The 27,453-nt window shown below is 44.2% G+C and overlaps 1 protein-coding gene across 2 annotated transcripts in view; it reads left to right on the top strand.

Annotated features, from left to right (window-relative positions):
* Positions 1-27,453, top strand: part of ZFAT (zinc finger and AT-hook domain containing) — a 236,126-nt gene that overhangs the window by 111,729 nt on the left and 96,944 nt on the right. For both annotated transcript variants that reach the window (XM_023223553.2, XM_023223547.3), the window contains 3 exons: positions 8,817-8,904; positions 11,079-11,228; positions 15,238-15,411. In XM_023223553.2, coding sequence (XP_023079321.2) covers positions 8,817-8,904; positions 11,079-11,228; positions 15,238-15,411 — 412 coding nt within the window. The remainder of the gene's footprint in view (positions 1-8,816; positions 8,905-11,078; positions 11,229-15,237; positions 15,412-27,453) is intronic.

The following is a 27,453-nucleotide window of genomic DNA, read 5'->3' as shown; positions in this document are numbered from 1 at the left end:
CACTGCTTCCAAAGCCAGCCAACGCTGGCTGGAGGCCCACTCCCCTATGTGTCAGCCATTGAGATTTTCAAGTAAGACCTGGTTCCTGCCTTCAGGGTGCTCTTGGTTTTGTGAAGGGGGAGCTAAACAAGTAAACAGTCATGGCAAAATGGCAATGTGAGAGGGACAGTGACATCAATACAACAGGGTACTCCCCCCAAAAAACAATTTGCCTGGAAAGGACCTAGGAGGAAGGGTTCTGAGGGCTGTCTCGAGGAAGGGGTTCTGAAGTTATGAGTAGATTTGGACCAGGAAAGAGAGTGAGGAGGAAATTCCCAGCAGAGTCAACAGCACAAACCAAGGGGAAGCTTTTCGTATTTGCTCCAGGATGTTGAATTACTGAACATTTTCCATGAAGCAGGTGGACCATATTGCCAACATAGTAAGATAGCATGATTTATGAAAACAGGTTCCAGGATTTTTAGTTTAGACAACATTTGTCTTTTGAGCCTGCAAATTATTTTTGTAATGAAGCCAAGGGTACCAAGAAAATGCCGATGCAGTTAAAAAAAAAAAAATGAAAAAAAATTCTGCTTTTCCTGAATGAAGACTCTTTTGATCTGATAATAAAGTTGCTATCGCCAAGTGTTTTAAATAGAATTCTGTATTTTCAAGAACAGTTAAGGTGAATTTTTTTTGGTAACAGCTTTACTTTATCAAGATATATTTTACATAGCATACAATTTGCTCATTAAAGTGTGAAATCCAATTTTTTTTTTTTTTTTAGTATATTCACAGAGTTGTGCAACTATCACCATGGCTAATTTCAGAGCTTTTTCATCATCCCATAAAGGAACCTGGTGCCCATCATCTGCCATCCCTTGTTCCCCTCCCTGAGCCCTAGGCAGCCACTAATCTGCTTTCTATAACTGTGGATTTGCCTGTTCTTTCTTTTGTATGAAATTTCTTTCATTTCTTATGAAAGAAATAATAAAATATGTATATGCAATACAGTCTTTTGTGACTCATTTCTGTCACTTAATTCATCCATGGTTTCCTTTTTATAGCTGAATAATATTCCATTGCATGGATACACTGCATTTCATCAGTTGATGACATTTTTTAGTGGTAATTTCACCAAGACAGTACCTCCCAACTACAGGGTGTTTGAAATCCACAGGATTCAGTCTGATTCTTTGTGAAATCGCCTAAGAAAGCATGGAGGTTAATTCTAGGAGGTTAGGTATTTACCTTTTCTTAAAAGGGGTTTCAAAAATTATGAAGTGTCTAAGAAAATTATCCATGTTTTCATCACCACCCACCAGTATTTAGCTGTGTCATTGTCACTGTTCTGACACTTGTACCGTCTTTGCTGCCGTGAAATGGATAAAACTGGGAATTTGGAATTCTAGGATGGGACTCTGGCTCTGTGTCTGTGGACTGGGCAGACTGCTTGGTCTTTATTTCCCTTTACCTGAAAGTGGAGTGAAAAAATACTTCCCTGCTTTCTCTGGATGGTGGCGGTGCTCCAGTGGGATAGCATGACTGTGCTTTGTGATGTCAGAGTGCCTTATGGGTGTCCATGTGGTTGATCTTGGGACTGTGATCATGGCAGGGTGTAGCTGGGTCAGGAGAATGGTGCTGTTCTGATCAGGAAATGCACGGGACCTGGGACGAGACCTTGTACCAGTGTGGGCCTTGGTTTCCTTACCTGTGACCCTAGAGATGGAAGCAGGTATTGTAATTCTGGCTGCCTGGCCTTCTGCATTTGTTTCAGCATTTACTGCTTTCAGCACAGATTCCCATGAAGAGCAAAAATGAAGGAGATTAAAAGTAGCCATCTCCCCGACCTGCCCCTCAAATGGGCCCATATCCAAGTTCTTTCCAGTTGCACCAGGACTGTAGGATGATCTGGCTAAGTACCTGTTTCTGTGACTCTTACAACCATTTATTATCCAAGGATAAACCTAATGATTGGAAAGAATGTGTACATTTAACGAAGTTTCTTCCCACTACCTCCTTCTTCCAGTTAGTAACTAGATGATGTCAACTTATAGTCAAAGATGTCTTGGCATTAAGGAAATACGGGGACCTAGTCAAGAGAGTGAGTCAGTGACATTTCTGGAGCAAATCCACTGTTTACAGAACTGTGCAAACTTTATAAAGGGGGCACTTGAGCAAACACAGTTTTGGTAGGATGAGAGGAGGCTTTAGGTTCTGATATGCCCGAGTTCAGACCCCATATCTGTCTCTGTCTCTGTGATTTGGGGCAAATCCTTAACCTCCCTGACCCTCAGCTTTCTCATCTGTAAAAATGGAGATAAAAAGTACTTTTCTCTGCCTCTTTGGATTATGAGGACTGCATTAGAAAATATGTATTGTACAGAACACCCAAGTCAGCATTCTCTCTCTCTCTCTCTCAAAAACAAAACAGCAACAACAAAAATCCATTAGAAGGTTATGAAATCAGTTTAGTGACTCATAGCTAGGATATCTTATAAATGAAACAGAATAAAATAAAATAGAACTTGTCAGCATTATTCACCTCTACCAAGTGTAAGTATTATTTTCAGAGGCATTTGTTTCAGTGTTTAAATGTTTATCTGTTAGTGTGTGCGTGAATGTGCTGCGTGGTGCTGTCAGATGGGTAACCCCTGTGGGTCTCCTTAAATACATATTTAGTGGCCTAAATCACATAATTCATGACCTCCTCCGTCAGAGTCACATGGTGATAATTGTTATGAATGAGATTCCTGAGCTCTTACCTCCACCATAATTTGAGGTGGGATCTGATAATCTGTTATTTAAAGTTCCTCCTGACACAAAAAGTGAAGGGGGCCAGCCCCTCCACACCTGTGGGTACTTCTCGTCAGGTGGAATGAGAGACTGAGAAAGAAATAAGACACAGAGACAAAGTATAGAGAAGGAGAAGTGGGCCCAGGGGACTGGCGCTCAGCATGCAGAGGACCTGCACCGGCACCGCTGCCTGAGTTCCCTCAGTATTTATTAATTACTGTTTTCACTATCTCAGCAAGAGGAATGCAGCAGGAGAGCAGGGTGATAGTGGGGAGAAGGTCAGCAAGAAAATATGTGAGCAAAGGAGTCTGTGTCACAAATAAGTCCAAGGGAAGGTACTATGCCTGGATGTGCACGTAGGCCAGATTTATGCTTTTCTCCACCCAGACATCTCAGTGGAGTAACAGAGCAACATTGCTGCCAACATGTCTTGCCTCCCGCCACAGGGCAGCTTTTCTCCTATCTCAGAATTGAACAGATGTGCAATTGGGTTTTATACTGAGACATTCAGGGGTTCCCAGGGGCAGGCAGGAGAAAGTGGCCTTCCTGGATCTCAACTGCAAGAAGCCTTCCTCTTTTATTAATCCTCCTCAGCACAGACCCTTCACAAGTGTCAGGCTGGGGGACAGTCGGGTCTTTCCCATCCCACGAGACCATATTTCAGACTATCACATGGGGAGAAACCGTGGACAATACCTGGCTTCCCAGGGCAGAGGTCCCTGCGGCTTTCCGCAGTGCATTGTGCCCCTGCTTTATCGAGACTGGAGAACAGCGATGACTTTTACCAAGCATACTGCCTGTAAACATTTTGTTAACAAGGCACATCCTGCACAGCCCTAGGTCCCTTAAACCTTGATTCCATACAACACATGTTCCTGTGAGCTCAAGGTTGGGGCAAAGTTATAGATTAACAGCATCTCAGGGCAAAGCAATTGTTCAGGGTACAGGTCAAAATGGAGTTTCTTATGTCTTCCCTTTCTACATAGCCACGGTAACAGTCTGATCTCTCTTTCTTTTCCCTACACAAAAGTGTGAGGCAGCAGGAAGTGGAGCATCTGGTGGATGTTTATGATATGCCAGTTTATTCCCTTTATTTCTGATCTGTGTTGCTTCTCAGAAAACCTCAAAGATAACCTGATGCTAAGGGTCTTGTAGCAGTTACAGCCCGAGCTTGGGAGTTGGTGCATTTGATGTTACATTCTGACTCTGGGACTTAGAAGTGGTGTGGCTCCATAACCTAACAAATCCCCTGGAAATGAAGCCAACAGCACCCACTTCCATGGGAATTTAGCGAGATCATGTTTGTAAGGGACACAGCATAGTCCCAGGCGTGTAGGGAGGGGCCTGTCCAGAGAAATTCATCCTCCTAATCCTCCTTTTTAGGAGGAGGAGGAGGAGGAGGAAGAAGAGGAATAGTCATAGTGATTGGTGGTGGTGCATCTATTGAGTCTGATGGTCTCCCAACAAATGTTTAGAATACTTAACCTTTGTCATTGAGAAACGCATAGTCTTTCTTTGGCTATAAAGGTACACATATTTAAAAGAAATCTTACACGTACTTTCTGGAGATAAGCTAAAATAACATGTTGCCAACAAAGCACTGAGAAGCTAGAGGAAGCTACTTTCAGTCTCTTTCTGGAAATAAATGGGTACACACAGTCAGTATGTGTACTTTTAAAGTAGAGGAAATGTTATTTAATTAAAATGATTGTACATAATGTTTTCCCTTCCCATGAACTTTAAGAAAATGATCTTTTCTTACTTGATCACAAAACAAGTTTTCTTCTGTGTTGCTCCATTTAGGCGTTTTATCCACTGTCCAGGAGACCTCAGGCTACCAGAGCATGTTGTGCATAGAATAGCTTCATTTCAGCAAAAACTGAGATTCTAAATTGAAAGGGCATCACATGGCAAAACAGAACTATTTCCAGTGGAAAGGAAAATCCTTGAGTTGAAATCCTAAATCGAGCACGTTTCTGGCTCTCTTCTAACTTGTTCAAATCAGTTGCCATTTCGACATCACTTTTCCTGTGCTTTGCTGCACTTTCTGCAGACATCCTCACGGATTGTTGAGTTCTACGTGTTGGCACATCTCTTTCTTGATGAGCATTCGAGCCCCTGAGAATCTCACACCTCTTCCTCAGTGCAGCGCCTGACACATAACAGGGGCCCTATAGCAGCTGAGGAATGAATGAGTGAGTCCGTGGAGGACAGCACATGCCATAACTGTGGTCTTTATTCCTGAGAAATGATTGAGTAGAAACCCCCACCTTTATTTTTTAAAGCACCTGCCGCTAAAGCACAGACCAGATGAGGTTTGGACGGAGCCGAGAGCTGGGCTCTGAGCCTCAGGCTTGGGGCTGACCCTGCACCCCAGGCCATACTGCAGATTCCTGCGGCATCTCCTTTCTTTCAAGGCCATTTCTGTCAGAGCAAACAGACTCCAAAAGCTGGACTCTCCTGCCATCATTAAGGCATGGGTCTCTCAGACTCTCCGTCTCTGCTGGGAGCTCTTTTAACCACCACTCTTTTTAAGTTTGCTGTGTCAGTCTGAGTTTTCATCTCTGGTATGGAACTGAGGTTTTGAAAAAGAAGTAAATGAGTCCTAAGAGTTCCCCGGACAACCCCTGCCCGGTACCCTTTACCACTGTCTGTGTCCTTCTGAGAGTCTTCAAAGGCATCAGAAAATAAGGGGCCCTGATAAACTCTGAGATAAATTGCTTTCTGACTATCAGAGATTAAAAGAAAAAAAATCAAATAGCAGAGGCTCAGGGGAGATCACTGTAAACTCCTTCAAAGCCCTTCTGAACGCCTCCATCAACTCTGATGATGTGGTCAGTGAGAGGCAGCCAGGGGTGGTGGAGGTCTCCTCCAGGATGCCCGCCTAACCCGGGGCATCTTGCCCGAGGCCAAGGGCAGAGGAGAATGGTGACAGGAGTACTCTGAGGAGCCCTGAGCCTATGGTGTAGCCTGGCTGGGGGTCTGTGGCATTGCCTGGCCAGAAAACTCAGGACAGTTTTGTAAGACATGCCTGGACCCTTTGCACACGTGCGCTTGGCTGCCGTTGCTTGGTATTCAGATGTTTGGTGGGAAAGGCATCCAAACCATTTGGTTGTTCAGAGGGACTTTTGGTTTGGTTTGGTTTTGGTTTTTAATGTAAAGTACGCTTTTTCTAAGGTGCGCCGGGGAACACCAAAGCAGGTGGAGGGTGCTCATTCAGATCCCGCTCTCGGAGACTGCCGGGGAGTATGAGCCCATGAGAAGGGCTGCTGTCTCAGGCTGAGGTGCATGATAGCAACATGGAAACCACAGCAGCAAAGTCTTTCAGATTTATTGGGCACTCACTATAGGACAGGCTCCATTCTAGACACTCTGTGTTTTTCGTCTCCTTTATCCTTCTTGTGACCCTGTGAAGGAGGCATTGTTTTTTATTGCCATTTTACAGACAATGAAACAGAGGCACTGAGAGGTTAAATCACTTGCACAAAGTTCCACAGCTAATAAGGGGCAAAACCAAGATTTGAACCCAGGGGCTCAGAGCCCTGAACCTGTTCTGCTAGTCAGGGTCTCACAAGAGCAAGAGCTCTGGAGTCCAGCTCTGCCCTTCATGTAGTGTGAACCTTGGGCAGGTTTCTAAAGGCCTCACAGGATATGGTATGTAAAGCACTTTGCATCCAGTGAGTTCTTACGAAATGGTAGCTCTTGTGCTTTTCATTTATTTAGAGCAGGAGTAGACTGCCCAGCGGGGAGCACAGTGAGGAATGCATTCATCACACAAGGCATGGAACACACTTGGTGCCTTGTGGAACTCACAGTAGGGGCTCCACAAGTAGAGGGAATTAGTCCTTCTGTAAATCCAGGAGAGCATGGAGTGGATTAACCTCCCCCAAAACACACACGGCCCAAAACATTTCCTTGCAGTGGTAGTTCTGCATATCTTGTTTTTACTTTTTTTCAGCTAGCTGCACAGAGTCCTCCCTACCAGGATTTGGCTGTCTGTAAGCTGTGGGTTTGGTAAGCTTGGCAATCAAAAGTGCTGCAGACTGGTGTATAAACAGCAGATACTTACTGTCACACCATCCTGGAGAGCAGAAGGCAGAGGTCAAGGTGTTGGCAGGGCCGCTTCCTCCTGAGGGCTGTCGGGGAGGATGTGGTCCGTGCCTCTCTGTGAGCTTCAGGTGATTTGCTGTCTGTCTTTAGCGTTTCTTGGCTGGCAGATGCATTGCTGTAGTTTCTGCCTCCATCTGCACATGGTGTTCTCCCTGTGTGCAGCTCTGTGTTCAAATTTTCCCTTTTTATGAGGACACCAGTCACATTGGATGAGGGCCCACCCTAGTGACCTCATTTTAACTGGATTACCTCCAGAAAGACCCTGTTTCCAAATAAGGTCACATTCTGAGGTATTGGAGGTTGGGATTCCGACATATGATTTTTTAGGGGATGTAATTCAGCCAATAACACCCATGCTGGGGGAAAAGAGAGAGATGAAATCACCCTCAAGTGAGCGCTGAGAGCAAAGGGAGGTGAGCAAAAGCCATAGCTTGGTAATTCACAAAAGCATCTTCCTAACTGAGAATGTTACACCATGGTGGTCCCGGCTGTGAAGCTGCAGCAGTGCAGGATGAACAACTTACCTGCAGCCTCAGTGGGCCACGGGTCTTGCAGGGGCAGGAGGCATCCTGGGTGGGCATCCGCACACTCTACTTCTAACACTGGCTCCTCCTCTCAGACTTTGGGCTTATCTCCTGGGCCTCGTTTTCTTAATCTGTAACATGAGCATGAACTGTGCCTATCTTTTGTCAGTGGTTGTGAGTCTCAGTACAATCACTTGCCCATGCAATCCCTGCGTTGAGTGCTGGCAGAAATAATATGCTCTTGGGTTGTAGAGTAGCACTGGTCTGTGTGGTAAATCAAGCCTTGAGGTTGAGTACCACCCACCTCCACAGAACTCCCCCCTCCAAGCCCCATCCCTTCCTTTTTAAATAGAGCTGTTGCCATTTCCCCATTTCCCTACACTTGAGCTCCCCAGGCTGTGTAGGGGATCTCAAGTAGGGGATCACCAGGTAGATCCTGTATGTATGTGCTTGGAAGGATGTACTTTGTCTGGTTTTGATGAAGCTGATGATAATGATGGTGCTAATGAGAATGCTAGTGTTGCTGATGGTGATGGTGGTCGTGGTGATGTTGATGGTGGTGGTGGTGATGGTGGCAGTGTTGACATTGTTGGTTGTGGTGGTGGTGATGGTAGCAGTGTTGACAGTGTTGGTTGTGGTGGTGGTGATGACTGTTGATGGTGGTGGCGATGACGGTGATGGTGGTGATGACTGTTGATAGTGCTTGTGGTGGTGATGGTGATGATGATGGTGGTAATGATGATGGTGATGGTGGTGAAGACTGTTGCTAGCATTAGTGGTAATGGTAGTGGTGGTGGTGGTGATGGTGTTGGTTGTGGTGGTAATGACTATTGATGATAGTGCTGGTGGTGGTGGTGATGATGGTGATGGTGGTCGTGGTGATGGTGGCGATGACTGTTGATAATGCTACTGGTGGTGATGGTGGTGATGATGATCATGTTGGTGATGACTGTTGATAGCACTAGTGGTAGTGGTGGTGACGGTGGTGATGATGGTGATGGTGGTCGTGGTGGTGTTGATGGTGGTGGTGATGGTGGTGTTGCTTGTGGCAGTGGTGATGACTGTTCATAGTGCTGGTGGTGGTGGTGATGATGGTGATGATGACGGTGGTTGTGGTGGTGATGGTGGTGGTGATGGTGTTGGTCGTGGTGGTGGTGACTGTTGATAGTGCTGGTGGTGGTGGTGGTGATGGTGATGATGGTGGCAGTGGTGATGGTGGTGATGACTGTTGATAGTGCTAGTGGTGGTGATAGTGGTATTGATGACGGTGGTGGTGGTGATGACTGTTGATAGCACGAGTGGTAAGTGGTGGTGGTAGTGGGTGATGATGGTAATAGTGATGGTTATTTTTTACAGACCACAGATTTAAATGAGAAAGTCAATTGACTGTGTTCTCTTTCTATTAAGGACAAAAGGAGTTATTCTTGTCCTGTTTGTGAAAAGTCTTTTTCAGAAGATCGATTGATAAAGTCACATATCAAGACCAACCATCCTGGTAAGGTTGTGCATTTTAGAGTGGAAGATTAATGTTAAAAATGCTTATGTTTATTTTAAAACAATGTTTTACATCAACTACACTACATAGAAATAAAAAGGGACGAAGCTGTGAATACATTCATGGGAAACAAACATCTTTGTTCGATGCTGGAAAGTTTATGTAATTATTTATTTCCTTTTGTTCTTTTATCAGTCTTCAGGTGCATCTACCCTCACCCCTGCAATTTCAGTGATACCTCCTGCCCCTTTTAACAGTAACTTTGCATGCCTTTAGATGGGTTGTATATGAGTCATAAGCTTGTGTTACCTGGAGTGGTGATTTGTAAGGGGTGTTGGCTCCTGCCCAGGCTGAGGAGCATCCTTGAGTTGGAGAGACCATCACCACAGGTCTTCTCACATTCCACGCCACTCAGGTGCATGAGGCACCAGCTACCTGGGTGTTTGTGCCTTGTCATTTCTGTTCGTGCCACTTGGAACATTTTCCCTTCTGCCCTGCCTGGTTAATTCCTGTTCATTCTTTACATTCTTCCTCAGACCCCTGCCTTTGGGGAGGCTGTTGTAGCTTCCAGTCTGGCCGAGGGTCCACCCCCAACCCCTGCTAACGTCATACACAGCACACTGATCACGGTGCTCCAGTCACTGTGACTCTCCAGCCACTCCCAGGGGCTCCCTGAGGCGAGGCTTATCCCCAGATCTCCAGTGCCTCCACAGGCAGGCTTGAGAAAGCAGATGAGGGTATTGTGTGTTTTATGAGGGAGTAACAGATATTCCTTCTAAATGCACCTCTCCCTTCGTACATGTGTCTTTTTTCCTGTTCTTTATTTTGTATCTGCTCTTGGTATAAGGGAACTGACTCACTGATTATAAATGGAGGAAGATGAAGAAATAACAGAAGGGCACTAACATTCATGTTTCAGCTGGGAATGGACAGAGCCGTGAGGCGTCCGTCTGTGTGGGAACCGTGTGGGCTGCGTGCTTCTCTGAAGGCCCAGCTCTGTCCTTCTCATGTTAACTCATGTCCTAAGTGACATGGGATCCAATGTGAGCCAAAGTTATTCTTAAAACAGCTAGCCTTTGCTGATGAACAGATGTAAGACATTATTTTGTTGTTATTTTAAACTTTTTATTCCAGAAAATCCCCAAATACAGGAGCACACAGAACAATGCCGGGAACCTCCTGTATCTGTCACTCAGCTTTCACAGTTACCCACATTTTGTCAAACTGTTTCATGTATCCACCACACATACTTTTCTTCTTCTAGGATATTTTAAAGTATATTCCAGACAGCATGTAATTCCTCCATAAAAACATTTAAAATGCATCTCTAACTAATAAGGATTGCTTTCGACATAACTACTGTGTCACCAATGAAGCAAACAGAATCAACTGCGATTGATTATTGCCACCTATTATAAGTCTGTTTAAAATTTCCCCAGGATTTTTCTTTTTTATTTATTCATTTATTTTTGAGACGGAGTCTCACTGTGTCACCCAGGCTGGAGTGCAGTGATGCAATCCCGGCTCACTACAAGCTCCGCCTCCTGAGTTCATGCCATTCTCCTGCATCAGCTTCCTAAGTAGCTGGGACTACAGGTGTCGGCCACCACGCCCGGCTAATTTTTCTGTATTTTTTTGTGGAGATGGAGTTTCACCCTGTTAGCCAGGATGGTCTCAATCTCCTGACTTCGTGATCCACCCGCCTTGGCCTCCCAGAGTGCTGGGATTACAGGCGTGAGCCACCACGCCCGGCGAGGATTTTTCTTTTTAACTGTTGGTTCACTTGAACTGGCATCCATGCATTTGCATCTAGTGGCTTTGTTCCTTACGTTTCTGTTTCTTGTTTTCTCTAGTGCCCACCTTGTACTTTTTTCCATGACATTTACTTATGGGGAAAACTGAGTCACTTTTCCTGTAGACAGTTTCAATTACTGCATTTGTGTGATTATTGCCTTGTGATGTTGCTTCTCCATTCCTCAAATGTGATGTTAACAGATACTGAGATCTGAGACTTGATTTGATTCTGGTTTAACTTTTTAGGTGAAAATCCTGTCTCCGGACACCATGAGGCACACCTTGATTCCTCCTGCGGTGCTGCTTAGCGATGAGGTTTATTTGTGTCTAACTTCCCCTGAAGTGCTCTGACTCCTTCTCACATCTTGCTTTTCTTCTAGAGGTCTCCATGAGCACCATTTCTGAGGTTCTCGGGAGGAGGGTTCAGCTGAAAGGGCTAATTGGAAAGAGAGCCATGAAATGCCCATATTGTGACTTTTATTTCATGAAGAATGGCTCAGACCTTCAGCGTCATATTTGGGCTCATGAAGGTGAGTATTCATCTTTCCAAATTGGGCACCTTGTTAACTTTGTGCTTCCATCCTTCATTTTGAGAGTATATTAAGAGGAAGCCATATCTTCACATCCCTGCTGTTAGAATTTCCTTAGCACACTGAGAAGTGTGTCCATCAACTGGCTACAAACAGTAATTTAAACTATTACTCAATTAGTTGCAATTGCAGTGAGTAGAGGTGTGCACTCCTTCATAGGTCTCACTGCAATTGTGTGAAATAAATCACCACGACTCCGCTGCTGGAATGTAGGTACCTTGAGAACAGGAACACCAGAGTCTTATTCATGGCAGGAGCTCCAGTGCCCACCCTGTGCCCTGTGCATAGCAGGTTTCCCAGAACTGTTGGGATTATGAATGAAGGAAGGAGGACAGCAAGTAGTTCTCCCATTCCAGCAGTGTGAAGTGTTGCCATTCAGGCTATGGAGAAGGAATTCAGAAGGGGGAAGTGCAGGACGGAGATGAGGGAATGGAGAGAAGAAGGTGGGCTGTGCTTTTGGGTTACTTGCCGATGAAGGGAAGTGCGGGGCCACTCTCAGACTTTGGGAAGTTGGAAGTGAAGATTCTCCTAGTGCAACAGACCGTCACCTTTGTTTTCTCCCGCTGTATAAGGACATGGCCCTCCTGGGGACTAGGGTAGGAGCCGAGGGGCCAGGGAAAACCCTTCCAGACACCTGCATCAGATCCCTGCCTGTTATTTAGGAACCTGGAATGCTGCAGATAGGAAAAAAGACTAGAGAGGGATGAAGGATGAAGTATTTTCTACAATATTGGATAAAATGACCTATTTATAGGTCCTAGGGAAGGAACTGTTAGGGAGAGAGAGACTGATGGTTCAGTAAGGAGAATCGTAACTGACAGATTGGGAACGTGGAGAAGGCAGGAGGAGTTGAAATGAATTCCAAGGTGGGAAGCTACTGTTTTGTTTACCAGCATATAATGAGCACCTACTAGATGCCAGTGCTCAGTGTTTGACTCACCTTATTGGAGTCAGTATTCTCAACAACCTTAGAGGTGGGTGCTGTTACCATCCCCATTTTACCAATGAGGAAAATGAGGCCTAGAGAGGTGAAGTAATTTGCCCAGGGTCACACAGCTGACAAGTGGTGAACTGGGATTTGAACCAATGCCATCTGATTCCAAAACCCTTGCTCTTCTCTTCTGCACTCACTTGTTTCTGGAGGAGGAGGCCCCTCCTACACTGAGACAGGAGTGAAGGGGGTGAGGGTGGTAGCAGGTACGTGTATATACACGTGTTGTTTCTTTGTTAGGAAGTTGAAGGCATTCATAGCCGATGGTCACAGTTTGCTCAGCAAAGAATGCCAAAAAGGCAGACTTGGAGTGGCATTCATGGGAATCAGCAGGGAGCTGACCCTGATGGAAGCACAGAGGGTCCAGCAGAGGCTGGAGACCATGGGCTTATAAAGGCATCAAACTGTAATTGTGCTCATATGAGAAGAAGTGAGAGAACTGGGTTCAAATTCCACCCTCACCATATATGATGAACAAATAATTCCTTCTCTCCGAAACTCAAGTTTTTTTTTTATCTGTAATGTGATCTGCCTTGGGGTTTGTGGCAAGGATCAATGAGATAATTTATGTAAAACCCACAGTAGAAGGCTTAGCACATATTGGGTACTTAATACATGGCTGATGCTATTGTGTTAAGTAAATACTCGTGATGATGCAGTAATGCTGCATATTTACCATTTGAAAGTAATCTGATATTTTAAGTGACTTCAGAATTGATAAAGATTCAGAAAGCCAAAGGCTGCTATATCCTGGCATCTTTGTTTTTTTTTTTTTTTTTCCTAATTTATCACTTTCTCTGTAATGATGGAATCACAAAGGAAACAGGATATCAGTACACACACTACAATGGGGTTCTTTGGAATTGATCCCCTGTACCATAAAATATCTCTTGTCTCCGTTTATTCTTAACACATAGGACAAGAAAAACAAATTAAAAAACCCAAAAAATTAAATTGAAAAAAGAAAGAAAAACAGAAAACACAGGTATTGACTATAGTCACAGAAATTAACCCTTTGTGTAGAATTTTGTGCATACCTGCAACATTTGTTGCTTAGAGGACCTGCAACTTTGTTCAAGGTTTCCTAATAGTCCAGCAATGGACCTGGGGCCCATCCACGACAGCAGTTCTAAACATTGGCTCTTAGGGGAGAATTTAGAGTAGACAGTGTCTTGGTATGTTGCCTTGCGGTGAATGCCATGTTGTGGATGATCTGGAGATGCACAGCTGGTTGACCTGCACCATCTCATTTTCCATGACCGTATGTCCCAGAGCACATGGAAGTGTGGAGCTGTTGAGGTGACTCCCCAGGGTTCCACAGCCGGCCCATGGGTGTGCAAAGATGTTAATGGAAATACGTGTACTTCAGTCTCTGTGTTGCTTTGCTTGGTTCTTCTCTTTCTAGTCATAATGAGGAACAGAAATTAGGAATTTGGTTTCTCCAGGATTGGAAGACAGTGCACGTCTTCATTTTTGAGTTCTTTTAATGTTTTAGAAAGAGCACCAGGTCAAATAGTGCCTGAATATACTCAGCTGTTCACACATTTATGAAGGATCTAAAGACAGCAGGGATGCACCATGTTCCCTTTTTGTATGGTTATTGTGGGCTTCTCCTCTGTGGTGGTGGTAGTTCTGAGCCATCTGTAGCTTTGACTCGGGGTTGAAATGCCTGCTGAGGGTCATGTGAGATACAGGGAGATGCCGCTTGACCCAGGCTAGCACCATGGCTGTGGCCCTGCTCTTGTGAGTTTGTTGTAAATGACCAACCCAGAAAAACGGATCTGGTGCCCTGAAGGCTTCTTGGGAAGTGACTCCTTGTCCTGTCATTTTACAGAGATGAGAACTGTGATCCAAACATAAGTACAAGGGCACACAGCCTGTTGATGCTTATGGTTAGATTCTTACTTCATCTCTAGACACCCAGGCCAGAGCTGGGCTTTGCATGGGCCCTAAGGGACATCAGACCCCGATGTGCATCTCAGCTCTACACCCCTGGGCATTGCCCTCAGCCTCTTCAAAGTGTTGGTTTCCTCAACTGCAAAGTCATAGGTAGTGTAAATAATCGGTGAAAACGTTTGGCTCACTAAAAATTGTCTGCTTCATTACTGTGTTCAGGTTTGTTACCCGCCCTCCTTCCCCTTCCTCCAGGCCCCAGCCCCTGTCCCTATAGTGCATCACACACCATATTGTAACGGCCTGTTTACCTGTCTGCATCTCCCACTGGACAGTGAAAGCTGGGATTCACTCTTCTCAGTTTCAAGATTAATCCTCAGTGCCTACTATGAAAATAGGTCCTCAGCAGACAGTTGGTGAATGAAAGAGTGGTGAATGCCGAGATGCCCCTACAGTCAGAGTCATCAGCCCATCAACCACCAGTTGGTAAAGCTTGATTTGTTTTACCAAGTAAATGTGCTTCCACATTTGGTCCTGGTGCCTGATCTTTTTGATTTTTTGCAAAGGGCCTTGGTGCCTTTGTGTTTAGTTCAACTCAGTTCAACTGAATTTAGTGACTGTCCGCTCTGCAGGATGCTTAGGGTCTCTGTCCTCTGTCCCCAGACTGTGGGGAGAGGGCAGATATGAAGGACTCATTGTAGTGTGCAGTGAACGTTTCAGCTAGTAGAGAGTTATAGGAGTTGGGAACATTGATAGGGAGGTAGGGAAATCTACCAAGGAAGGTCAGAGAAAGCTGCAGAGTGGAGGCACCTGGTATCCCAGGAGGCAAGGGCATCCCAGGAGGAAGGCACAGCCTGGGGAAGAGCCTGGCATGGGAAGTGTGTGGTGCCTTAGGGCCAAGCAAGTATACTATACTGCTGTGTTCAAAGTGGATGTTTTATATATACATATCTATAAGTGTATTTAGATATGGATATGTATATATATTCCTTCAGATTCACACACACATATTCATACACATATGTAAATATATAGAGATAGATATATACATTTTTCCCTTGGCAGGTGTGAAGCCCTTCAAGTGTTCTTTGTGTGAGTATGCAACTCGTAGCAAGAGTAACCTCAAGGCTCATATGAATCGTCACAGCACTGAGAAAACCCACCTATGTGACATGTGTGGCAAGAAATTCAAATCAAAAGGGACACTGAAAAGTCACAAGCTCCTTCACACTGCAGATGGTGAGTAAACCCCAGGGTGAACTTTCCCCTCTAAATATGTAATTTGAAGCTGGTGTTCCAGTTCATCAGAAACGTGCTGTACTGGAGGCAGGAAAGAGCACGTGCCCATTAGAAGGAGCTTCTGAAAGAGTGGTGAAGGCCTGGCCTGCCTTTCTCCCAGTCCCGTGCTCAGTGCCTCACTTCCAGCACGTGCAGGATAAACACTTACTGGGTGTGTCTGTGCCAGTGGCAGGGGTATGCAGGGAAGGAAGCTGCTTCAGGGAAGGAGGCATCTTCAGGAAGCCTTGATCTGTGGTTCTGAAGTTTCTATCCTCTTCAGCCCTCCATCCCCACCTGGAGCTCAAGGATCTTGAGGGGCAACCTTGATCACACCTGGCCTGATTTTTCAAGTGAGGCTCTTATCATCCAAGCCACCTCAGAGGTGGAACCAAGTCTAAAATAAAGCCAACATTTGGGCAGATTTGATCTAGATAAAATGTACTTAAGTGGATTTCTAATTTCATTCATTCATTAAGAACAATTGATTGAGTTCTTATATGTGCTAGCCATGGAGGTAGGTTCTAGGGATACCAGGTCAAGTAGATACCAATTCCTGCGTTCAAGGAGTTCATAATCTAGAAGGCAGGACAGAGGAGCAGGCAGGCCATGGTAAAGATTTAAGTGCGGTGATGGAGGTGAGCTCGGGAGCCCTGGGAGCAGGTCATGGGTTGAGGTAGGTGGGGAGCTCGGTGGGCAGTGGGCACAGTCTCCCTGGCATAGGCTGGATAGAGGGAAAGAAGATTTGTTCTAGGAAGACAGGCAGCCAAACCATAAGAGACTTTTAACATTTAAGATTTTACTCAGAAAGACAAGTTATGTGAGGGACTTGTAAATACTTCATATAACAAGATTAATAAACTTTATTTATAAATGTATTGTTATTTACCAAAATTATGTATAAAAGTTGGAGTTTACTCTAAAAATCAAAATTATTTCAACAGTGATGTTTAATTTCAAAATTTAGTAGATGATATAGCTCTTAAGTTCTATCTTTATTTTAAGATTGTTCCGAAAATCAGTCCTGCTGTGTGTGTGTGGGTTGGGCCCTCGGCAAGAATTCAGGTGAGCTCGAGGGACTCAGTGCAGAGGCTGAATGCTTGGCTGGGATTCATCAGAATTCAGGATCAAGGGCTTGCCTAAGGCTGAAAAAGAGCCAGAACCATAACTATTAAAACTTAAGCAGTACTCTCTCTCTAAGAAAAAAATCCGTAATCAAAATTAAAAATACAATGACAGTAAAGCAGTCATACTTGAATAATGAAAGCACTAAAGTCCTGTAGTTTTTTATGATTCTATGCCTCCACAAACAATAAGCCTTACTGGCCGCTCAGCTGCCTGAACATTTAGGCAAGAATTACATTTCTTAAGATGACAGCACCTAACCACTGCAGTCCTTCACTAATGAAGAGCAGCTGTTCCCAGAGGCAGGGAAGCCTGGAGTATCCAGTGGGCCATGGTGACAGGGTCAAGAAGATGTTCACAGGCACTGAACAGGGTTCTGCGGTCTCCTGTCTGGTTCTGCAGTCCAGGCTCTGTGCTAAAAAGCCTTTGAGCAGATAGAAGCCGTTTAATCTGGCAGACCCTGGACCAGCTGATGTGGAGGGATGGGGTCGGTGTGAGTAGTTGGTGTCACGGGTCCAGAGCAGCACACTCAGCCTATCCTCCCTGTCATGATTCTCTGAGTTCTTCGTCAGGAAAGGGAGTTCAGATGGACAAAGATGTCTTGTCAAAGCAGGAATGCATCTCCTAAAAGGGAATGGTGTTCAAACATTGTGAAGTATTTTCTAACAAAACATTGGAAATTTGTATTGTTTTTCTTTATTTCTTTCTGCTAACATTTTTGAGAAGATGAGGTATTTGTAAAGTCATGTCTTAGTTTGCAACACTTTTCAGTTGTCTGGGAAGAAGAGCATCAAGGCTGGGAGCAGTGACTCACGCCTATAATCCCAGCACTTTGGGAGGCCTAGGGAGGCGGGTGGATTGCCTAAAACGAAGGAGTTTGAGACCAGCCTGGGAAACATGGTGAAACCCTGCCTCTACCAAAAATACAAAAAATTAATGGGGAGTGGCGGCTCATGCCTGTGGTCCCAGGTAATCGGTAGGCTGAGGTGGGAGGATAACTTGAGACTGGAAGCACAAGTTGCAGTGAGCCAAGATCACACCATTGCACTCCAGACCGGGTGACAGAGTGAGACCCATTCTCCCCAACCCCCTCCGCCCAAAAAAGAAGGGCATCAGTCATCAGGTGCAATGAAAGGACCACTGAGACAGGTAGCTTGCCCCCAACCCCCCTCCCCCCAAAAAAGAAGGGCATCAGTCATCAGGTGCAATGAGAGGACCACTGGGACAGATAGCTTGCCCCCAACCTCCCTCCCCCCAGAAAAAGAAGGGCATCAGTCATCAGGAGCAATGACAGGAGCACTGAACAGGTAGCTTCCCCCCAAACCTCCTCCCCCCATAAAAGAAGGGCATCAGTCCTCAGGTGCAGTGAGAGGACCACTGGGACAGGTCACTTGCCTCAGTGCCAACTTCTGCCACTACTTGGGTCTCAGTTTTGTCACATTGCAAAATAAGGAAAGGATACCTTAATGTTTCTTGGGTTTCTTTTAGCCTCAATTCTCTGATTCTAGGAAGAAAGGGGTAAAGTAGAGCTAAGGGGATGGAAATAGGAGGTGCCAGTACAGCTTTATTTCTCAATTCGAGATGATTGCTTTCCCACAGGGCTGCTGTACTTCATTATTTGTGTTTCTCTTTTGACGCTTACCAGTCTCATGTTTGGCCTGGGGCTGGCTTGGTAAACAGAGTGCTGAGTTGGGGACCCCTTGTTCTAGCTCCATTGCTGATCTAGGATGTAGCTTTAATTAAGCTGTAGGTGAGTCTTTTCCTTTTTAATTTTCTCCCATAACGTGTTTATTATAGAAACTTTGAAAAAAGTTTATTTACATCTCTTACTCATTTCTGTAGCACTCATATTTTATCTTGTTGACATCTTAGAGCTCTTTGTACCTTAATACTTTGTCATCATTTACCTTTATGTTTTGTTTATGGTATCTTTTTATATACAAAGTTAAATAACTTGGTTCATTTAAAGTTATTTTCCTTTATGTTTTCATCTTCCATGATTCTCTCTGTCAAAAGAAACATTCCTCAGTTTGGGGCTAAATTCTTTTACTTTTTCTTTGAGTTTTAGTTTTTGATTACATAACATTTATGAAATTTAATATTCTTGCAATTTATTTTAGCATATGGTATGTGGTAGGAATCTTTGTTTCCAAACAGTTATCATCGACTCAGTATATTTATAGAGAAATCAGTCCTTTCAATTTTATTTTTCAGTGCCAGAATTTCCCAAAATATTGGGTGTAATTCTGAGATTTTGGTCTGTCTCAGTGATTTTTGTACTAGTACCTTATTTTTCAAGCTGTTCTGGTGACTAACTTTATTGTTATCCAATAAAGTTTTTTTTTTTTTTTTTTTTTTTTACGAAGCTTACATAGTTTTTCTCATTTAGTTATTACTCCTTTAGATAAACTGCAGAATTGTTCATCAAGTTAGGGCTATCCCTGGGGATGACCTTGTAAGCTGTTTGACGATGTCTATAACATGCTTTCAATCCATTGGTCACCTGTGCTTGTACAGGTGCCTTGGTTGTCTTGATGAGGCTCTCAGCCTTTAACCATACAATTAGCTTTTTACTTAGAAGCAAAGATTGCCTTACAGCCTGCCTGGAATTATTTGGTTTTAGTTGTATGTGTGGTATGAGTAATAACTCAATAGGTTGCTCTGTAGAGAAGCCGTGTAGAGTAGGTAGAGCTAGAGAGGCTTGGGTGTGGGTCTGTCTACCCCTTCCTAGTAGGGTGATTTTGGTCAGATTACTTCTCTGAGCCTCACTTTCCTCATCAGTAAACTGGAATAGGTATACCCTTTTGTTGAGTGGGTCTGAGGATCAAAAGAGAGGAAGTGTACCCCATGCTTGCCTGGCAACCTCCTGTTCTGCTGACTGCCCTGCCTCAGCATCCTATCCTGGTTCTGCCTTAGCTTTCTGATCTCTACCTCTTGGAGGCCACGGGGTTCAGTCTATGAGCGTTGTTCTTTTCTTTTTTTCCCCCTGTGTCAGAGTCTCACTTTGTCAGCTAGGCTGGAGTGCAGTGGTACGATCTCAGCTCACTGAACCCTGCCTCCCGGGTTCAACTGATTCTTGTGCCTCAGCCTCCTGCCGTAGCTGGGATTACAGGCATGTGCCACCATACCCAGCTAATTTTTGTATTTTTGGTAGAGATGGGGTTTCGCCATGTTTGCCAGGCTGGTCTTGAACTCCTGACCTCAAGTGATCTGTCCGCCTCGGCCTCCCAAAGTGCTGGGGTTACAGGCGTGAGCCACCGCATGTTCTGTTTTTCCTCACGCCTTCAGTGATCCCTCCAGTCTTACGGCTTTAAACACCATTTAGATAGAGGATGTATGGTTTGGCTGTGTTTCCACCCAAATCTCATCTTGAATTGTAGCTCCCATAATTCCCACGTGATGTGGGAGGGACCCAGTGGGCGATAATTGAATCATGGGGGCAGTTTCCCCCATACTGTTCTCGTGCTAGTGAATGAGTCTCACGAGATCTGGTGGATTTGTAAGGGGTTTCACCTTTCTCTTGGCTCTCATTTTCTCTTGCCTGCTACCATATGAGATGTGCCTTTTGACACAATTGTGAGGCCTCCCCAGCCACATGGAACTGTGAATCCATTAAACTTCTTTTACTATATGAATCACCCAGTTTCAAGTAGGTCTTTATCAGCAGTGTGAAAACAGACTAATACAGAAGGCTTCCACACTTGGATTTCCAGTCCTCTTGTTCCTCCCAGCCTTGGCACTGCCCTGTCTGTAACTGCCCACTCAACATCTGCACTTGGATGCCCACCTGGCCCCCCGAGCTTAGCGTGCTCAACACTAAGCTCCTAATCTTCTTCCCTAGACCCACCCAGGGGTTGCCAAAGTTTGTAAAGAGATTGTAAATATTTTTGGCTTTGAGTGCTACATCCAGTTTTCTCTTTTGTGTTGTTTTTATTTTTACAAACTTTGAAAAGTGTAAAAGCCAAGCTTAGCTCCCAGCTGTACGAAAGCAGGAAGCAGGCTCAATTTGGTGCTCGGGCATAGGTTGCCAACCCCTGCTGTACCCCATCTTGGGAAATGGCTACTCCTTTTCCTTTGCTGAGGTCAAAAGCATTGGGTCAGTCTTGACTGTCTCATTCATACCCCACACATGATCCATTAGCAAATCCTGTGTGTTGTGTCTTTAACATGATCCAGCGTTCTCCTGCTTCTCAGCACCCTCATGCCATCATTTTGTACAGGCCACTGTCATCTCCTGCCTCCATTCTTGCAGTAGCCTCCTAACCTTTCCCTGGAACCTCTCCTGGTCCCCACACGTCCATTCTCAGCAAAACAGCCAGTGATCCTGTGGAAACAAAGGCCAGGTCATGCCACTCCTCTGTTCAGAACCCTCCTGTCTATCTGCTGTCATTCTGAGTGGAAGCCCAATTCTTCACCATGAGCTGCTTGATCCCCCCGTCTCTCTGACCTCTTCTTCTAGTCTCCCCCAACTGGCATCTCTCCAGACATATTGCATTCATTCCCTTTATTTTTTATTTTTATTTTTATTTTTTGGAGACAGAGTTTTGCTTTGTTGCCCAGGCTGGAGTGCAGTGGCGTGATCTCGGCTCACTGCAGCCTCTGCCTCCCAGGTTCAAGCAATTCTCCTGCCTCAGCCTCCCGAGTAGTTGGATTACAGGCATGTGCCACCATGCCCGGCTAATTTTTTGTATTTTTAGTAGAGATGGGGTTTCACCATGTTGGGCAGTCTGATCTTGAACTCCTGACCTCAGGTGATCTGCCTGCCTCGGCCTCCCAGAGTGCTGGGATTACAGGCATGAGTCACCATGCGTGGCCTGTCTTCATTCCTGTTCCTCACACCTGCCAGGTATGGGCTCGTCTCAAGGCTTTTGCTTTGGCCCCTTCCCTCTGCCTGGAGTGGTCTTTCTCCCTGTCTGAATGGATACCTCCTTCATGTCCTGGAGGTCTTTATTGAAGAGTCACTCTGAAGGAGTCTTTCCTAGGTGCTCACGTGTAGAGAGTCTCCGTACCCCACCAAGTAGTCCAGACGCCCGTGGCTTCCTGTGCTGCTCTCCTTGGCTTATCTTTCTCTAGTGTATTATATAGTTTCCTTATTTACCACTTTTTTGTCTCTATTACTGGAACGATCCCACTAATTACTTCATACTCTCTTTCATGTTTTTTACTGTTTCTCTTTAAACCAACCCTTCTCCAATGTACTGTATAATTTCCTTATTTATGATGTTTCGTGTCTTCCACTAGATTGTAAGCTTCACAAGCAGGGATTTTCGACTTACTACATTTATTTTGTGTCCTCAGCACTTAGAACAGGGCTTGGCTTATCAGAGGCACTCAATAAATTTGTGTTTATTGAATGAGTGGAAAATGTAAAGTTCCTTGCATAAAATGGCTGGGATATAGCAGTACTCACAAAGTGTCAGTTATTTTCTCTGTTTCATCTTAGATAATTCTGTTAAATCAAATGCTTGTGAATTAGGTATTTTAAAATATGGTCAAGGAACTCACCATTAAATGAATCTTCTTGGGCATTTTTTAATGAAGTTAAAAAAAGGAATTGAGTAATTATAATTACCCTTTCTTCTAACTACTTGTGAATCCAATTTTTCACGTTTGCTGGCTTACTTAAAGTGATATATCCCTATCTGTGGCATTCCTATTTCCCGAAGGAACTCATTACTGTACCTTAGAAAAGATAGCTCGTTCTGGGTGAAGGTTTCAGTTAAAAAGGTTTGCCAGTCAATATGTACAAAGAGAGACATTGATCTATAAAGGGCCCGATTAAACCCTTTGTGTGTATGCCAACAGGATGTAAGAATTTAATGCAAAGATCATGCTGTAATGTAGTTCCCGCCTTTTGACTTTAAAAAGGCCTAGACATGATGTGCTATCTGGAGGTTTATACAGGATTCTGCCCACCCATAGCAGATGGGGAAGGTTAAGCTGTACAGTGCCTTTATGTTACATAATCAAACAGGAATCCTCAAATCATGAAATAAAAAGGTCTTTGGAGTTTATTACTGATTCCTTTGGGTCTCTCCCCTCCCCCGATCCAGACGGCCCCTGTACATTTTAATTAAGAAGTTTTGGGGTAAAATTTGAAAAGAACTATCCAGGCTTCAGGCACTCTTGTAATGGGCAAGTGGAGATTTGAGTATGGAAATGAGGTTTGAGTGGAGTCAGTACCCTTTTTTTCTGTCCCTTCTTCAGTTTATGATAAGAGAGCTCGTAGCTGCAGCTGAAAATATTCTAGGAAATCTAAGTACGGAGTTTTGCTTTGTTTTCTTCCCCTGTCCTCTAAAAAGCAAAGCCACTCTAGGATAAAGTAGCCCCATGGCCTTTTGCTTCTAAAAACAGAACCAGGAAGTAAATAGAAGATGGTCCCTGAGCACCTAGCTGGGTTGATCTTACAAGGTTAACTTGCAAGGCTTTAGTGAGACAGGTCTTTCTACTGCATCCTTGTCCCCCTTGTCCTTCCTCCTACTGGCCCTTGGAGAAAAGGTGAAGGGGCAGGTATGGAAGTGTGGCTACTGGATGAACATGGTAGATTTCTGTTGCTTATCCTTGGGCTGGAGTGTGGGTGATGGGTGGGAGAAGGTAGGGCTAATTTCAGGGCCCATAAATACCATTTTTAATAGGTTCACCCTGTTTGTGTTCATATGTAGCTCTTTTTCTCAGGTTTTTATAAACCACAAGATCCATTAGGAATAAGTGACCCCATACTATAAAATGAACTACGCAGCTAACTGAGCAATTAGCTTAGATTGATATACAGATTTAACTTTTTAATGAGGCTTGGCTACCTGAAACCTCACCAGGTAGAGGGGTCTCAGCTGCAAATGTCTGGCACAGTGTCTGTAACTTTCATCTATCCCTGGTGCTGTGCTCTGTCGTTTATGTGGCTTTGCACTGCCTTCGGTTTCTTTCCACCTCTGTCTCATGCTGATCCATCCCTCCTTATATCAAAACTGATGTACTAATTACAGAGAATCATCAGGCCCTAAGTCTGCAGTTGCTTGAAGTTCAGCCTTTAAAGTACAGAGACTTCTTTAACTGTGTTTTTATTGCTGTAGCTATTTCTGTTCCGATTTGCCACTGCATAAATCACCACAGATGCTAGAACTGTGAAGATGTGTGCTTTGCAAAACACTTGGTGCAAAATGCCTGTTTTGCTTCCTGCAGGATGCTTTTCTTCCACGAGGCAGCAAACCTCTGTGTGCTGGGCTACCTGGAGAAGTGAGGAGGTAGAGTAGGGAGAACCTTGGGCTCCAGAGGCAGGCCCAGACTGGAATCACTTCTTGCCTGAACAGTCTTGAACAGTGATCCCCATATGTAACATGGATGTTACATGTTTCCTGTGGCTCCTGTAACAAATTACCACAAAGTTAGCGACCTAGATCAACACAGATGTATTATGTTGTAGTTTGGAGGTCAGCGATCTAAAATCAAGGTATCAGCTGGGCTGCATTTCTTCTAGGAACTCTGGAGGGGATCCTGTCCCTGCATCCTGTGGCTTATGGAGCCCTTCCTTCATATTCAAATCCAGCAGTCCAGCATCTTCCAATCTCTTCTGTCCCTGCTTCCATCACCACGCTCCTTCACTGACTTCAAGCCTCCTGCCTCCCTTTTATAAGGACCCTTGTGATTTCACTAGGACTACCCTGATAGGCCAGGCTAGTCCCCAGCTCAAGATCTTTGGCTTAATCTCATCTGCAAACTCCTTTTTTTTTTTTTCCCCCATATATGGTGGCATGTATAGGTTCTGGGGATTCGAATCTGGATATCTTTGGGAGGGCCATTATCAACCCACAGCATGGGGCTGCGGGAAGATTAATTGGATTCATACTGTGGGTGTCAGCTCATGTACCCTTTCCTCTGGCGCATGAACCAGTAGCTCTTAATGACACAGTATAAGAATGATATTTGTAGCAGTTAATTTACATCATCTGGGAAAGATTAAATCACCATTTTTTTCAAATATTCTCTTATTAGGAAGGCACCGTGCAATAGTTAATATTTAAGGAGTATCACTGTTGAAAAGGGTAAAAGTCAGTTTTCTGAAAAAAGGTTAAAGTCAATTTCCTAAAAACTCTTGAAAATTTACTTATGTAAAATACCACCTTTTTCAGTAAGACTGGATAAACAGTCATAAGGAGGCATTTTTACTTTTATACCTCTAGAATAATATTACTAATAACAGTTGAGATTTATGGAAATTCTTTCCTGTAAGTACTTTAGAGCTCCTTCAGGTTTGAGGTGCACATAAAATTTGATTTGGCAGGGATGATTCAATTTAGCAGATACTTCAAACAAGTTGCCTTAAGTTCCAAGGAATTTTTCGTTGCTGTCTCTCTCTGTGTTCTGATGGAATCCAAATGCCAAAAGCTGAAGGTGACGTTTTAAGTTTTTTTTTTTTCTTCTACCATTCCATTCCTTCTTAGTTTTATATAAAACTCTATTTAAAGTAAGCAAGCAGCTGGAGTCATCCTCAGGGAAAGTCACCAAGCATATGAGGCTGTAGTAAGAAACAAAGGGAACAACAGGTGCCACACATACTGCTAGTGCCAAGTCGCCAGGCTAGGGCTTCATAGATCCCACGGTGGCCCGCCCACAGCTGCCAGGAGGCAGGGAGCGATTGCCTTTCTTTTCAGAAGCAGAGAATGGGAGCTCAGCCTGTGGCTCCCTTATAGTTGAGCTTCAGAGGTCTAGGGTGACGTGGGTGCCTTTGTGCTTCCATGTCCAGCTGGGAGTAACTTCCTGCTTGAGCCCAGGGGCTTCAGCAAGGCAGGTACCGTGCTGGCTCCCGCACCTACCACATTGCTATCCCCCTATCCTTCCATGTGGAGAGTCAACAGGAAGCAAAGTCTGAACTCTCTTAGGTTTTGTCACATCTCTTTATCTAACCTGAGGCAGGATAACAAGTATTCCTGTTTCTTCTTTCCTTCTCCTGTTTTCAAGTCCCCCCTTCCCTTTCTAACAGGATAGCCTGGGTAATGTTTTACCTGGCTAAGGCTGGAGTAAAGAGCAGAGCTCAGGATTCTCTGACTCCAGACCCTGTGCTGGCTTTCACTGTCTGGTGATCCTTAAATTCAGCCAGCATCCAGTTTCCAGGCCCAGCAGTGCTCAAAAGGACAGAGGTCAGCTTTGCTTCATCAGTCATGGACATGCAGTCCCAGCACTCATGGTTAGGCAAAGAAAGAGGCTCCTTCCAAAAGAACACTTGAAAGTGGAGAGAGATTTTGCGAAGATGTGACTCACCTTTGGAGAGATGAACAGAAATAATGGAAATGACATTTTCATGCCTGCATCCCCATCTTTGAAGGAGAGTTCAACCAAATCACACATTTTTAAAGGGAAATGGAGCTGCTAGTGAAACACTGTGTTTCCAGAAAGAGCTGCGGTGTCTGCAGTGGAAACCTCCAGCAAGCCTAGCACTCAGAAAGACGTCTAACTGAAAACTACAGGGCCGGGAACACTGATGGGGTCCCTTTCCTTCCACCGGCAACATCAGACTGCATAAATCCACAAACTGCCATACAGTCCTCAAAGTTTATCTTTGAACTACATGACACATCTTTCCTTTCTTAAACAAATTTGTTGCCAGTTCTCAAGAACCTTCTAAGGAAGGTGGCCTGTTTTGTTGTTATTTTTCTTTTTACATTTTTAAAACTAAGTACACACACACACACACACACACACACACACACATACACACACAGTTCAGAAGTATACAGCTCAATGGATTGTTACAAAGGAGGCACACATGTGTAACTACAGTCTAGAAGAAACAGCACACTTCCAGCCTCTTGGCAATTTCTTCCTCCCGCGACATTATTGCCCGTCTCTCTTGCCCAGAGGTAACTACTTACTGCCCTGGCTTCTAGCACTGTAACTTGCTTTTCCTTGTCTTTGAACTTCATAGAGTTGATTCATACAATATGTGTTCTTTTATGTCTGGCTTCTTCCTTTTCACAGTATGGTTGTGAGATTCATCGTTTGTTATGATTTTGACTTTTACCGTCTGGGCATGTAGGTCAAATAAAGAACTTCATAGGGAAATGAGATTCTAAATTCTGTGGTTTCTGACCAGGAAATCTTTGTTTCCACAGTCAATTTTTTTTTCCCCCACTGTGGCAGTACATTTGCAGTCAGCTTGGAGTATGTGTTCTGCAACAGTGTTTCTCCAAAAGTGGTATGACTCGGCTTTGCTTTGTCCTTATTTACAAGGCGTGGCTCAGAATGACATTTGACTGTTTACAGAAATTAAATTCTGCCCCAGAGGTAAAGAAGTGACTACTCCTGAAATTTTTTGCAAAATTAGGCCACTGGCTCTTTTTTGTGAAGAAGAGGGAGAGAGATGCTTGGTCAGAAAGAGCACCCGTAAGTCAGTGCACTGCCAGTCAAGGCTGGGGTGCTGTTTTTTAAAAGACGGTGAACTTTCAAGTTCAGAAGCCATGGGTATCATTTTATGGCTCTGCGTTAAAAGACCTGTCTTCTGGTTTGTGTGCAGTAATGGATGAAACATCTTAGCCTTTCAGAGATGGGTGCTAATGGTCTGAAATGCTCTTCTGTTAGAGTGCAGACAACGTGAAAACAATGTTCGTAAAAATCCAGCCTCTTCCTGCAAGTGTGCCCACAATTCTATCACCTAACAAATTCTTTAAAAATCTTTATTCATGTTCATATGGAATGGCTATATAGTTGTAGTGAAAAGATATAATTCTTATTAATATTATAATAATCCTTTGTTGCTTGTACAGTTTATGAATAACAAATTTAAGAGTTATATGTTGCACTAAAGTGATCCATGAGTTGTGTAACCATTCTCTTATTTCTGGACAATGTGTTATTTTCATTTTTCCTCCCATTATTATAACTTATGTA

Source organism: Piliocolobus tephrosceles, chromosome 7 (assembly GCF_002776525.5).
Source record: "Piliocolobus tephrosceles isolate RC106 chromosome 7, ASM277652v3, whole genome shotgun sequence".
In the NCBI taxonomy this organism is placed as follows: Eukaryota; Metazoa; Chordata; class Mammalia; order Primates; family Cercopithecidae; genus Piliocolobus; species Piliocolobus tephrosceles.
The sequence above is the reverse complement of the archived record's forward strand: the minus strand, read 5'-3'. Positions and strand labels throughout refer to the sequence as shown.